The sequence below is a fragment of the Octopus bimaculoides genome, chromosome 17, assembly GCF_001194135.2.
Source record: "Octopus bimaculoides isolate UCB-OBI-ISO-001 chromosome 17, ASM119413v2, whole genome shotgun sequence".
NCBI classification, from domain to species: Eukaryota; Metazoa; Mollusca; class Cephalopoda; order Octopoda; family Octopodidae; genus Octopus; species Octopus bimaculoides.
Window position 1 is genome coordinate 29,398,777 of NC_068997.1, and position 13,505 is coordinate 29,412,281.

General features: G+C 34.3%; 1 protein-coding gene across 5 annotated transcripts in view; it reads left to right on the plus strand.

Moving 5' to 3' along the window:
* The window catches only part of LOC106878388 (cytoplasmic dynein 2 intermediate chain 1), a 63,778-nt gene that overhangs the window by 12,684 nt on the left and 37,589 nt on the right, over positions 1 to 13,505 (plus strand). The window contains exons 1-9 of one of the 5 annotated variants that reach the window (XM_052973987.1): positions 976 to 1,274; positions 3,606 to 3,659; positions 4,909 to 4,971; positions 6,335 to 6,421; positions 7,497 to 7,577; positions 8,701 to 8,751; positions 9,822 to 9,878; positions 11,668 to 11,724; positions 12,855 to 12,917. In XM_052973987.1, the coding sequence (XP_052829947.1) occupies positions 1,260 to 1,274; positions 3,606 to 3,659; positions 4,909 to 4,971; positions 6,335 to 6,421; positions 7,497 to 7,577; positions 8,701 to 8,751; positions 9,822 to 9,878; positions 11,668 to 11,724; positions 12,855 to 12,917 (528 nt within the window). In that variant the 5' untranslated portion in view covers positions 976 to 1,259. Of the gene's footprint in view, positions 1 to 972; positions 1,275 to 2,666; positions 2,925 to 3,605; positions 3,660 to 4,908; positions 4,972 to 6,334; positions 6,422 to 7,496; positions 7,578 to 8,700; positions 8,752 to 9,821; positions 9,879 to 11,667; positions 11,725 to 12,854; positions 12,918 to 13,505 lie in introns of those variants that run through there. The other 4 variants (XM_014927581.2, XM_052973990.1, XM_052973988.1 and 1 more) reach the window with 4 other exon arrangements.

Here is a 13,505-nt window from a genome sequence, read left to right on the forward strand (position 1 = left end):
CAATTAGAACCAGTGGTCTAGCATATTAAATAAATCCGAAGATTAAAATTATATTACATCCAAAAATAAGAGGAATGACCAGCAAAAGTGGACTCCTATATGCTAGAAATAGATGCCGAATCACATGGACTAGATTTCTGTCAGTAGAACTGATTTGGTCAGTGTAACACTGGTGCTGTGATTCGATCCGTCGCACATTCGCCCACCATAATAAACATCATACCGCTTCGAACAGTTGCGACTTGTTTTCTTTTACTTGTTTCAGTCATTGGACTGCGGCCATGCTGGGGCACCGCCTTAAAGGGTTTAGTCGAACAAATCGACCCTAGTACTTACTTTTTCAAGTCTGGTACTTATTCTATTGGTCTTTTTTCCGAACTGTTAAGCTTCCAGGACGTAAACAAATCAATACTGGTTGCCTGGTGGTGGTGGAATGAATACAAGTACACATATACAAGGGGCTTCCCCACAGTTTCCATCTAAATTTACTCACAAAGCATTGGTCGGTCTAGGACTATGCCCGAGATGCCGCGCAATGGGTCTGAACTCGAAACCACATGGTTGCAAGGCGAGCTTCTTTAACCATAAATCCGTGCCTGCGCCCATTTTTCAAAAAAAAAAAGATGATGCAATTTTCTTTTTTCAGGACCTCTAATATCAAATTACGTAGAGAAAATAATTCAGAAGAAAGGAAATACGTTTTCCTATGAACTTTGTGCGCGCACACACGAAATCATTTTAAACGCTAATGATAAAACGATGAGTAATTTATCCTAGTCTCATGACTAATTTTATAAGAGGTTGATGAATAAATCAATTCCAGTGTAGAACTAGCACTTTATAGATTTTAGAAATGCAGGGTTCCCAGCTCCATTTCAATACAGAAATTTGATTAAAGGAACTTGAAATATATTGTCAAATCTGTTTCGCCACTGATGCAATTAACTGAAGCAGTCGTTAGGTAAACAAGGGAGTTAACTCTCAAACTAGTTACTATAATTATTTTTTAAAAATCTTATTCTCGAAACTTGATCTAATCTAATTTATTTTATTATGTCCAGTTTATTAGAACGATGATCCTAAAAATGTATTTGTTTAGAAATAACTTGTCCGACTTGGCTACCAGTTATTATCTGCATTTATCACAGTATTATTGTTGTTATAAACTGTTGCTTTGTTTACATGCAAGATGGCAGAATAGTTTACACTAGCAACTAGAAATGTCTTTTCTGTAACTACGATTAATTCAACGGGATACAATGACTTCTCGAAAGGTACTTTTATTGAATTATTTAACAAAATCATTCTTATTCAATATCATGTGTATTTGCTTATATTTCAATACACTTTGGACAATTAATTCGCGTTTCGTTGTTAAGGGAGAAGAACAAAAAACAATTTAGTACGCATGGTCAGTTCACTTCACCAAGTATAGAAGTTCTTTATAATGTCTTTTACGAATGCTTTTCTAAACCGAACGCACTTACTCTGAATTTCTGATAGGCATTAATAAAGAAATTATTTCACATATATCTAAACTCTTAGCAATACTCAGTATCCACCAAACATGATGCAATGCGAATATATATTTGTATATATACGTATATTAATTCAAAATTCAGTATTATGAATTTAGTTTCATTTACTTAATTCTATGGCAATTCAAATTGTTTACGAAGAACATCAATAAATGTAAACTTTCATGGAAATATTTTACTTCACTGTTTTTCTTTCATATATTTTATTTTTGACAAAGTTTTCATTGTTGTTACATATCAAACTTTTGCCATAATTTGATGGCAAAAGTTATCTATAAATGTTTAGTATATATCAAATCATATTTTATGAAACGATAATGAAATATGAATTTTTGTATCTCTACATACGCTTTCTGTAGCTTAATTGCTGGGAGGGACACCGTATTTTGTTCAGCAACCATAATACACTACCAAGTATATATTTTCTATAGTACTAATGCAGGTTATGACTGGAAATTCATTGACACTGCTCTAAATTATCGATTTTATAGATGTAAGGCTCTATGTTGCCCGCGGGGAAAGGGGGTGTTGTAGAATCCAAAGTCTGTCCCATCCTCCAAAGGCAGTTGGTGAATTTCATCAAGATAAACAAAATTGTGTGCCATAAAAGAGAAATATCTCGTTCTAACTTATTCTGAAGATCCTGTTTTGTCAGTATTGACTTCACTATTTAATAGAATAAGAGACAAACACATTATTGAATTTGATATATCCTATAATCCCTTGGGGTCGTTTGCTTTCATATAGTTTGTCGAAAGGCTAACTCAGCTCCGTGGAACTTGTCGAATCCAATCAAATATCTTTGCAAATATCTCAGTGAAAGCCACAACTCCGTACAGGGCTGCTTTAGCAGCCTCATAGGTCCTCAAACAAATCAATGCACTTGGTCCTGTAGCATATATTTATTAACAGCAAACCACAGCATACACAGATCATAATTGGGACCCTCGAGCAACTACCCAGTGCTCCCATTCCTTAAGGCGACCCAGACTCTCAAGTAGATTTAAATACTTCAAGTTTTCCTTCATCTATTTTTATTGTAAACAACTTCCATCATCTATTTATAGAACACTATCCTATTTTATGTCATCTATTTGCATTACCTCATTATATCTATGCCAATAATCTGCTTGAAAAAACTGCTAAATCTCCCTCAAATCACTCTTTGGACAATGTAGTCTTGGATATATAAAATACTGAGTTGATTCTGACTGGAACGTCTCTAGAGTCAAAGCTGACTTGAGTAAAAACTGACCCTAACAACCACCTCACTGCAAAGACAATTCTTCTGTATACACCAACTAGGTTTTTGATACACTGGTCATTTCAACAATTAACAAGCTGTCAACCTTTCTTGTAGCTAATATTGCTAATCCAACAACATTGGTTAAGTATATTTCTAGTTTCTTATACTGACTGCTGTTTTAATAATGTTATTTTAAACAATGTTTAATCTGTAATGATAACAATACTGGATGAGTAGTGTTGGATCTCTATTCATTTCAGCAATGTTTACAGCATGAAATTGTATATGGGAGCCTCCATGAAGCTGCTCAATCTGCTAGAAACAGCAGTTAAATCTCCTTCAAATCGTATCTTCTAAAAGAGGAGACATAGGGTGATGTACTTCTTGATATATAAAATACTGAGTTGATCTTGACTGGAACGTCTCTAGGTTCAAAGCTGACTTGAGTAAAAACTGACCCTAACAACCACCTCACTTCAAAGACAATTCTTCTGTATACACCAACTAGGTTTTTGATGCACTGGTCATTTCATCAATTAACAACATAGGGTGATGTACTTGGTCATAATAGTAGTAGTAGTGGGTGTCATCATTTGAAAGCTAAAACGATGTAAAGCTCATTGTGACCAATGTATAACAGCATCTAACAGCCTGGTTGATCATGTGACAAATACACATGTATATAGAGGGAGAAACAGGTAAAAACCATAATTTGAAGAACATTCTATACTATACAAAACAATAAGCAGACCTAAGTAACAAAACATATTTCATCTCTACATTAACTACCAAAGTAAATGTTGTCAACATTTATTTTTCAGTCTCGTTTAATGAATGACACATGGAGCTCTGAAGAACTGAAACATGCTCTTAAGGTATGTTCATCAATATTCTTCCCAAATGTATGTCTTCCTTGAATCAGCTTTGCTTTATAATTGATATCTTCGTACCAGCATAGTAATATACTATCTTCTGTCTTACTATCGCTGATAGTTCCACAAGACACCAACTAGAACTGTCGACTCTCAACTCTTTGACTCTTGACCCCCTTTTGACAATCGGCTACTGGTCTAATTATAATGGCTGTCTCCCACCACTTTTTACTGAGAGGGGCATAGTTTCACAATACAACAGTTTTAAATAAAATAGACATTGAAAAGAATTTTTATCAAAGCCAATAGCTTGGATGTTGGTTATACAAATGTTTGTATGATGTGGGGTTTTTTTTCCTCCTCCATTTAGTTATACTAGTTTGCAGCAAGTAGACTTGGGTCAGGGTGCATGTAACTTTGTTTTGTCAGACAGATTATATGATGTTTGTGATGAATCATTATATTTCATGGTTGCAAAATATGAACATTACACATGGAGCGTGAGCAGACTCAAAGGAAATGATGCAAACCGCTCTGTTGGGTGTGTAATGCCATTTTGCAAGAATAACAGTACAAATGAACTGAGAGAAAAGCTCGGAATCCTAGGAATCAGGTGTAAGGTGCAAGAGAGAAGACCAAACGCATGAGCATATCAAAACACTCATCAGGTTTTTTTCTTTAAGTGCCATCATTGGTTACAAAAGTGTATTACAGAGCATTCTGTAATGAATGTCTATAGTCAAGTGACCCAAGGGGATTGGATCTTTGGCACACCTCAGCACAGGGGACAGGATTCAAACTGCAAGTAAAACCTCATCTGTTGTCCTTTGAAATCTGCTTTCTGTAACTTCTCTTCACCACGAGGCAGCCCAAAATATGGTGTTACTATCATTTTACCCTATTTTTTTCTTTTTTTTATTTGTTTTAGCTATTGAACTTGACAACCAGTGTTGGTTTGGTTATGTTCCCATAACTTACCAGTTCAGCAAAAGTGATCGACACAATAAGTATCTAACTTTAAAAAATAACTACTGATATCAATTTGTTCAACTAAACCCTTCAAGATGGTGCCCCAGCATGGCCACAGTCCAATGACTGAAACAAGTCTGATAAGATATGAACGTACATCCAGCTACTTCCACCACATAAAAACATTGAAGTTGCATCTCTTAGAACTTTTTTTTCTTCTTCAGATGCAGGATTGTTCGTGTTACTTCCATGTCTAAATGGTTTGACATATTTTTATTGTCAGGATGATGTGAAAAGAAGCAACAGAGAAGGGTCAGCTTCCAGAAGTAAAAGACACAATGACAAGGTAAATGGATCTTTTAACATTTCTTTCAAAATTTTGGAAAACTACCACTGCATTGCTGACATTTTACAATCTACTCTTTGTATAGAAATTGAGAGAAAACCTTGTTCTTATCTACAAATACAGCTGTTCTCTAAACTTATGTCTACATTTGCTCTTAAGTGTGATACATCTGCCACAGATACTATCACTTACTTCATACCAGTATGAATTAGGCCATTTAGATAATGAACATGTTTGTGTGCATTCATTCATGTGTGTGTACTTTCATTTCATGATATGTGTTCAGCATATTGGTTTGGATATTTTTTTCCAAGTGCTGGCTGTAGTTGTGGAGTTGACTGAAATTGAGTATGTCTATTGAGCTAGTGGAATAAGTAATCCAGATTCAGGGCCTTCCTTTGTTCTGGAAGACAGAGATCAGTATAGCAAATCTCCTGGATAGATTGAGAGTCACATCCTTTCCACTTTTTCACATCAACCTTCTTGGGACTGACTCTGGTTCTGTAATACAAAATCATCTTTTCTGAAGTGTTTATATTAAAATTTACGCTTTATATTATTTTATATACAAACTTTTTAAGTTGGGCAGATAATATGATACTTTGTGTACAAAGTGCAATGTTGCATGGTATGAAACAGGCATTGAAGGCAGTGGTGATGTGGTATGCAAAGGCTAAAAAGAAAAAATGAAGGGAGCACACTCCACTGGACATGTTATGTGAGTGTTCATTGGACAATAAAGCACAAATGAACTGAAAGAAAGATTGGACATCATGAATCAGATGTATTGTGTAAGAGAGGAGACTGTGCTGGTATGGGGTTGATCTAATCAACTGACACCCTCCCGCCAAAATTTCAGGCCTTGTGCCTAGAGTAGAAAAGATTATTAGTTTCTTTGTCATTGTATCTTTTATCTTGTTTCAGTCATTGGCTTGTGGCCATGCTGGGGCACCACCTTGAAGAGTTTAGTCAAACAACTCAACTCCAGTTCTTATTTCTTAAGCCTGGTACTTATTCCAGCAGTCTCTTTTTGCTGAACCACTAAGTTACTGAGACATAAACAAACTAACACTGGTTGTCATATAGTGGTGGGAGATAAACCCAAATATGGACGTACGCACACACACACACACGTGTATATACAAAGGGCTTCTTTCAGTTTCCATCTATCAAATTCACTCACAAGGCATTAGTCAGCCCATGGTGGAGTATTCTCAAGATGCTGCATAGTGGGATTGAACCCAAAACTACACGATTGCAAAGGTAGCTTCTTAACCACACAGCAATGCCTGCATCTGTATTAAAATATTGTGTACGTTATTAATTATTTGTTAATTAACTTTTGTAAAACTTTCACTTTTAGACTGAGAAAAAAGACCGGATGGAAACTATGATTCAACGTGAAAAAGAAAAAGATTTTGCTGCCAAAAAACGAGAATTACTGAGAGAAGTAGGATTTAACCATTTTTAAAAATTCTATTTGTTCATTTTATTTTATTCTTTTCTGAAAGCTCTTTACAGTTTCTGCTTTTTTTCAAAATGAAAATGGGAATATTCCGGAAGCAGAAACAACATGCAAAAGAAAATAAAACTAGCAATTATTACTGGTTTAGGACCAGCAGAAGATGCTTATTTAGAATTTTGTATCCAAGATGGTCTCTAAATCCTAAAACAACATGATTTTCCTCTTCCCTTTACACCTGGAAGAAGAAAACTCTCTTCCTCTCTCTCTCTCTCTCTCTTTCCTCTTTTCTCTTTCTCTCTTGCTTTCTCCTTCTTTCCCTGTTCCTATCTCTCTCCACTCTTTCTCCCCTTTCGTTCCTCCCCTCTCTCTCTCCCTCTCCCTCTCCCTCATGTTTTCCCTGCAGCCATGGGATTCCAACTATTCTTTCTTTTTTTGTTATTTTCTGGCTTTAGGGGAAGGGGATCGAATTGTTAGTGCTCCTTTTGAACTATTCGAAGTCAACACTTGCGAGGAAGATACAACCAAAGAGGAAGTTCCAGTGGGATGGCATTCATATAAAGAAGGACTGGATGTTGTAGATAGTGCAAGGTCTGGAAATTGGATACATGACCAATGAGAAGAAGAAAGATGAACAACCTAGGAATCCTTGAATGGAGATGGCTTAGGTCCAGTCATATCTGATGAACAGACAGTGTGCTTGTTAGCTAAAGGCTGGAGCAACTTTATACCAATCAAACAGTTGGTCTTTTTCTGGATGTAGCCTGGAATGTCTTTATTGCAGCTGTAGCATGTTCCCTGTTGTTGGAACAAGACTTAAATGTGGCTCTTGCCTCAGTTTTGTTGAATGCCAGTTGGGATAAAGAAGGATATTTATTTAAATATAGATAATGCTTGTGATTGATACAGCTCGGTTACATAATGCTTTGGAGTTGATGACCACAAAATAATTATCAAAGCAGCATTGTATCTACAAGTTGAGGACATCTTCATATTTGTGTTATATAGTGACAAACTGTTATTTTTGTTTCGCTGATTCTTAATATATTTTCTCTGCACACAGGAAGAAGAGGAGAAACTGCGGTTGAAACAAGAAAGACAAGCAAAAAGAGAGGCTAAAAAGTTAAAAAGTTACAATTATAAAGTAAGTCAATTATTAAAAGTTTTGTAAATTCAGAGAAATGTTGGAGGAACATATAATTTTATAGTTGGATCCACTGCCATTTAAAATATATGGTTTCTGTAAAGTGCAGAGAAACTAGCATAGTAATATACGTTGAGTCAAAGTAGACATACTACCAGTGATTTGGGGATCACTGTATTAGTTAACAACTAAACTAAGCTATTTACATTATTTACATTTGATGGATATTTGTCCTCATCTTGTTTGTTGTTAACACAATATTTTGGCTGATATACCTTTCAGCCTTCATCGGGGACCTTGGGGAAATTTCAAACTTGAGTTCTCATTCCTAAGGTGTTTTTTGATAAAAGGGCTGTCCCAAGAACATCTGTCACTGGGCATTCCAGGAAGATCTCAAATGCACAAGGACCAGGCAGGAATAGAGAGAACTGCAGCAGATCAACCACACCAAAGGAAACTTGCTTCCTTACGTATCTCAAAAATTAGGAAACCTAAATTTAATTAATTTGCATGATAATTAATACAATTGTGTTAATGAACAAATGATTTTGTCTTGGTTAATTGTTGCTGCTGATAAAACCAATCTATGATCAAAGGAATTCTAGCCATGACTATCCTGTCTTTTTAGGGATTTCTAGAACTATCTCATCCAATGTGTCTTTCTGATTTTTTCTTTAAGACAGGGTGTGATTTGAGAGATTTTGATGCTAATTATAGCAGGCTTAGCAAGAGAACTGAGGTTTGTCATTGACTTGTATAATTAACAGAAGACAAAGAATAATGCCAAAATGGTTCTAACTGTGAATTAAAATTTGCCCCTTTTTCATCAGACAACCAAAAACATATTTCTACTTTATGACATCCACCACTTCTTTTAACAAACAATTTATGATGAATTTTTTCTTTATTGTTATGCTTCACCATCACCCTCAATTTGTTTCAACTCTTAAAAATGAAAAGTTTTTAAACTTTGCTTTCATGTAAAGCATTTAGAACATGGCTGTTCATTATCATACATTTCACTGTCTCATTCATTACGTACGTACGTACATATGTATGTATGTATGTATGTATGTATGTACCTTTAAAGAGACCTTAATTTGGATTAATTGGTACTTAATAGGATGATGATGTCCGATCACTGCAGCAGGAAGAGAGCAGCAGTTATGCAAAGGTAATCATTCCAACCCATAATTGATATTATTAATTACTCTTATTAATTATTCTCTGTATTATTTTGTTAATTGATTTGGAGATATTCTTGTTGTGTATATTATTAATTGGACCAATCCATAACGATTCCTTTTATATTTTTACCAGATTTAGTGCATCTAGAATTACAATACCTAATGTATTCTTTTTAAGATTTTTAAGGTTCGACTTCAGTACATTTTGACTTTTTTTTTTTTCTCTAGTTGATTAAGTAACCATACACAGTCTTCGGTGCCACTTCAGCATGTTGTTTAACCTTAACCTTACACACTTACTCTGACCCGGAGCAGGTAATTTCATAGTGCAACCTATGGATATTGTGATAGATCACATGTTAAAGTAGTGCCTAGTCTCCTCCAAGACTGCAAGGAATGGTAGAATCTATTGCAGTATTTGGTTATATCCCTTCATCTTGTAAGTTTAAATTTCATCAGTTTCAGCTTGACTTCCATTGGTATTTATTTTATGGTGACCCTGGGAAGATGAAGGTTGCTCCTGATATTAGACAGATTCCACACACATAACGTTGCCGAAACTGTATCCTTAAAATTAGGTTTCCACTTTAGCTTTTCAAACAGTTGTTGTGTTATAATTGTTTTAATTTCTGGTGTGGATTGTTATTGAGGTAAATAGATTCTTAATAACTGGCAAGGAGCAGATAATCATGATTTATAACATTTTTGAGGACTTCAATGAAATCCTGGTAGAAATTGGTCATCAATTTTTTAAGGATACACCCCTTAGTTTGATTAATTGCTCTCTTCCAGAGAAATATCATTGCCTATCATAAATATTTTACAAATTAGATTAAGTAAAACTTTTAAATCTTGTTATTAATTAGCTTAACAGTTTTAATGATTAATTTAGCTTGTGAGTAGAATTTCTTAGAGACACAGTTGTATAGAGTTGTATTGAGTTCATTATTTTCTTTAAGGTTTCCATAGTTATGTGGATACTTCTGAAGTATGACTGACTGTTTAATATAATAGAATAGTTTTGGTTTACTAATTCCAATTCTTTACTTGTTGGCAGGAATCAAGGAAACAGAAGCATGAAAAAAAGTCAAAAAGTCATGACATAATAGAATCGGTAAGTTATAATAAAGATAGTATTAAATTTAATTTATTATTCATTTCTACCAACATTTGAAGAAGTTGAAATGTTGTAATATTTTGCCCAAAGAATGGAATTCAATGAACAGTTGACATTTGAAGAGAACATCATTTAGAAAGCAATTGGGTTGTAAAAGCATTACCATATGTATTGTAGAAGAGAGACACATGTTAGATTGAACATGTCAATAGGTGGTATATGCTATGTGAAAGAATGTTGTGGACCAATGGTAGAAATGTCTTCTGTATAAATAACAGATTGGTAGGAAACACTACTCTGTTAAATGTAATCTTGCAAAATACTGATGCCACTGCAAAAAGAAGTGTTACTCATCTCTAGAATTGCCTTTCTTTGCTATTTGGTCCATTTCTCTTTTCCATATTCTATTGTTAAACAGCATTTATGTATGACGGACGGTCCTAGCGTTTATAAGTGGAAGTGAGTGCCACAAATGAAATGCTAAAATTTATTTTCTATTTGGTTAATTGATTACTTTGTTTGCTAATTTCATTTCGACTAATTCATCTCCATATTTAACTTGATTTGAGTTTGAATTACCCAAAATGTTTATATTGCTCTGCTGCTCATTTCATATTTTATTTATCTTCCATCAATTTCAATAACTTTCCTTTTTAGTTCCTCCAAGCAAGGGTCCCCACCACTTAGCTGCAGACCAGTATCAGACCATGGATTATTTGGTACCTGGCTGCTCAAAAAGAACAAATTGGATTTCTCTTTAATTGGCTATCACTGTCTGTAGGGTATTTTTGCATTACATATGTATTACGTAATATATATATGTATTACATATATGTAATAATTAATTTATATATTCATGCACTTTGTTTTGTCATGTGTGTGTGATTCCTGAGTCTATGATGCAAAAAAAAAACAGGTTGAAGACCACTGCTTCACAGAATATCTAAATTTAAACCTAACACATTTCAGTGTGAGGAACAATATCATCAATTCTGTTTTGGTATTTTTCCTGCTTTTGCTTCATGATTCCCAAATGCTGTCTTGGCCGTTTCTTCATCCTTGACTCGTCTGTTTACTTTCTCTTATTGAATTAAATGGAGCAACTTTGCTTTTATGTTTTCTTCTAAACATGAAGCAACACCCACACTTTATCATCCGATTATTCATTATCCAATAATGAATAATCGGATTTCTTACTCTTCTCTAAATTTGATCCTCCATTACATTTCTGGACAAAATCCCTTCTTTGACAATTTCATTAGTTTTTTAAATATTCTTTTTTATTTTTCAATTTCTAAATTTTACTTTGTTTTTTTTTTTTTCTTTCTTTCTCTAGAAATTTGTTTTCTATGTTTGGTTATCAATTTTTCTTCTACTGTGGCATTTCATTCTGCCACAAGATAGATTATCATCCTCTATAATCTCTTAAATGTAATAATGATATCCAAAAGTTTTGGTTTATGTAGAGAAAGTTTCCCTTGTTATTCTGCATCCGGGTGGATTTGAAGATTCAATGGTGGTGAGTGTGGGTGTGTTAAAATTCCTTCTATTAATATTTAGGATCAAAGCTCTATAAGGTTTTCGTCATTTTGGTTCATCGAATCTCCCCTTTCTTCATCCATGACATTCCAGGTTTTCATTATCTTCACCAACCTTAACATTAAAGTCTCCTGACAATAACAGAAAGTTGATTTGTGAAGTTTTATCAACAGCTGTTTGCAATTTCTCCCAGACTATATTCTTCAGCCTACAAATGTTGTTTAAATATCTGCACTTTTCATTTCAGAGAGAATCGGAGAAAAAACATAGAAAACAGAAAGAATCTGTGAAAAAAAATGAGGAAGTAAATTTACTTTCTAACAATTTTAATTTTAAAAACTAAACTTTGAAATTTATATAGATTCTTCATTTTTGTATTTGGTTTGCAGGATTCTTTATGTAAATTTGTGTAATGAATCTCCATAGACACAGTCAAATTTATATAGATCTTGGGTCTATATAGATTGGTTGGGTCTGGGAGAAAACTCAGAGAAATGTAGGAAGTTTAGAAATTTAGGTGAGTGACTCAAAATCCATTTGTGTATGGTGGTGGTGGGGGGTTTAAGCTGTTGTGAATTAGATGATGTTATTAACCATTGTCTCATTAGATATTCTTATAAAACATTACCTTTACCAACATTGTAATTATTTTTCAGTTTTTTTTCTAGAAAACATTTCCCCCTGGTACTCACTGGCACAGGTAGGAATATTTTTGGCAACTGGCTGTATGTCAAGTTTAGGAACTCTACATAATTCTCTAATCTGATCTAAACGCTTAAAACTGAGTAAGTTTCTCAAAAGAAACATTAGTTTTCTAACTTTTCACAGGACAAGTAATTCAGACCTCCGACTAGTGAAGGGAAAAAATAGTCGAAGTATCTGTGTGTATCACATTACTGCCATTTATAGGATAGTATCACTCACTCACAATTATCATGCAATGACAAGGGTGACACAACTGCACACATACCCATACAGTGGGCTTCTTTCAGTTTCAAATCCACTCACAAGGCTTTGGTCAGCTTAGAGCTAGTAGAAGACATTTGTCCAAAGTGCCTTGCAGTAGGACCACATGCCACTTTGGGTGGGCAACATCAATAAAACAAGCAGTTGTAATGCAGGAGACCCGACTCCTTTGACACACCATCTCTCGTTATAGAAACTGGTTTTGAGGTTAGTTAAAAATCCTTATTTAATAAAATAATATAAAATGAGAGAGAGAAAGAGGGGGTGGGGGAGAGTTTGAAGGATGTAAATTAAACTAATTTTCATAGAGTACAAGAATTAGAAATGTTAATGTTTGTGAAGAAACTAAATTTGGTTATTTTGGAACTGGTTTCTTCTTCTAATGTTTGACACAATTTAACATTGTATGGTAGAATGTAGAAGCAGCATAATGTATGCCTCTCAACTAATTATCAGTTTATTCTACAGGCAGAAACGTCCAGGAAAAGAGAAAAGAAAGATTCCAAGTCTAAACATTACAGATACGAAGAAGTAAGTAAAATGAACGTAACAAAAATCTTATAATTCTGCTTGTCATTGTAACGCTTTCATGTGATTAGAGAAAAAGGAGAGAGAGAGAAGCGTCCATGACATGAGTTAGAGGGAATGTAATTGTAACACTGTCACGTGATCGGTTGAAGGGAAAGAGAGGAGAGAGAAAAAGAAGATAAGGTGAAGAGTGAGGCAGAAAGAAAGAAAAAGAGAGATGTCCATGATGTGAGGTAGGGGGGAACATAATAATTTTAGCAGAGGGGTGATATTCTGCTGGTGAGGTTAAAGAAAGACAGAGAGGGAGAGATGATGGTGGTGGTGATTGGATAGTGAAAAGTGTATTTGTTTTATTTAATTGGACTAAGTCTTTTATCTCACCTCTTACTTAACACATGTGCATAAGTGCAATTCTGTGAAATATTCATGCTTATTTTCTTGGCAGACATATGCAATTTAACTAAAGGTTGTATCATATGTATGGAATATTTTTTTTTTGATTTTGGGAAAATGTAAAAATAAGTAAATATTTATTTTATGAGTGCTGTGTATTAAGTCTATAAAATTGTGTATAAAGTGCATTAAGTAACC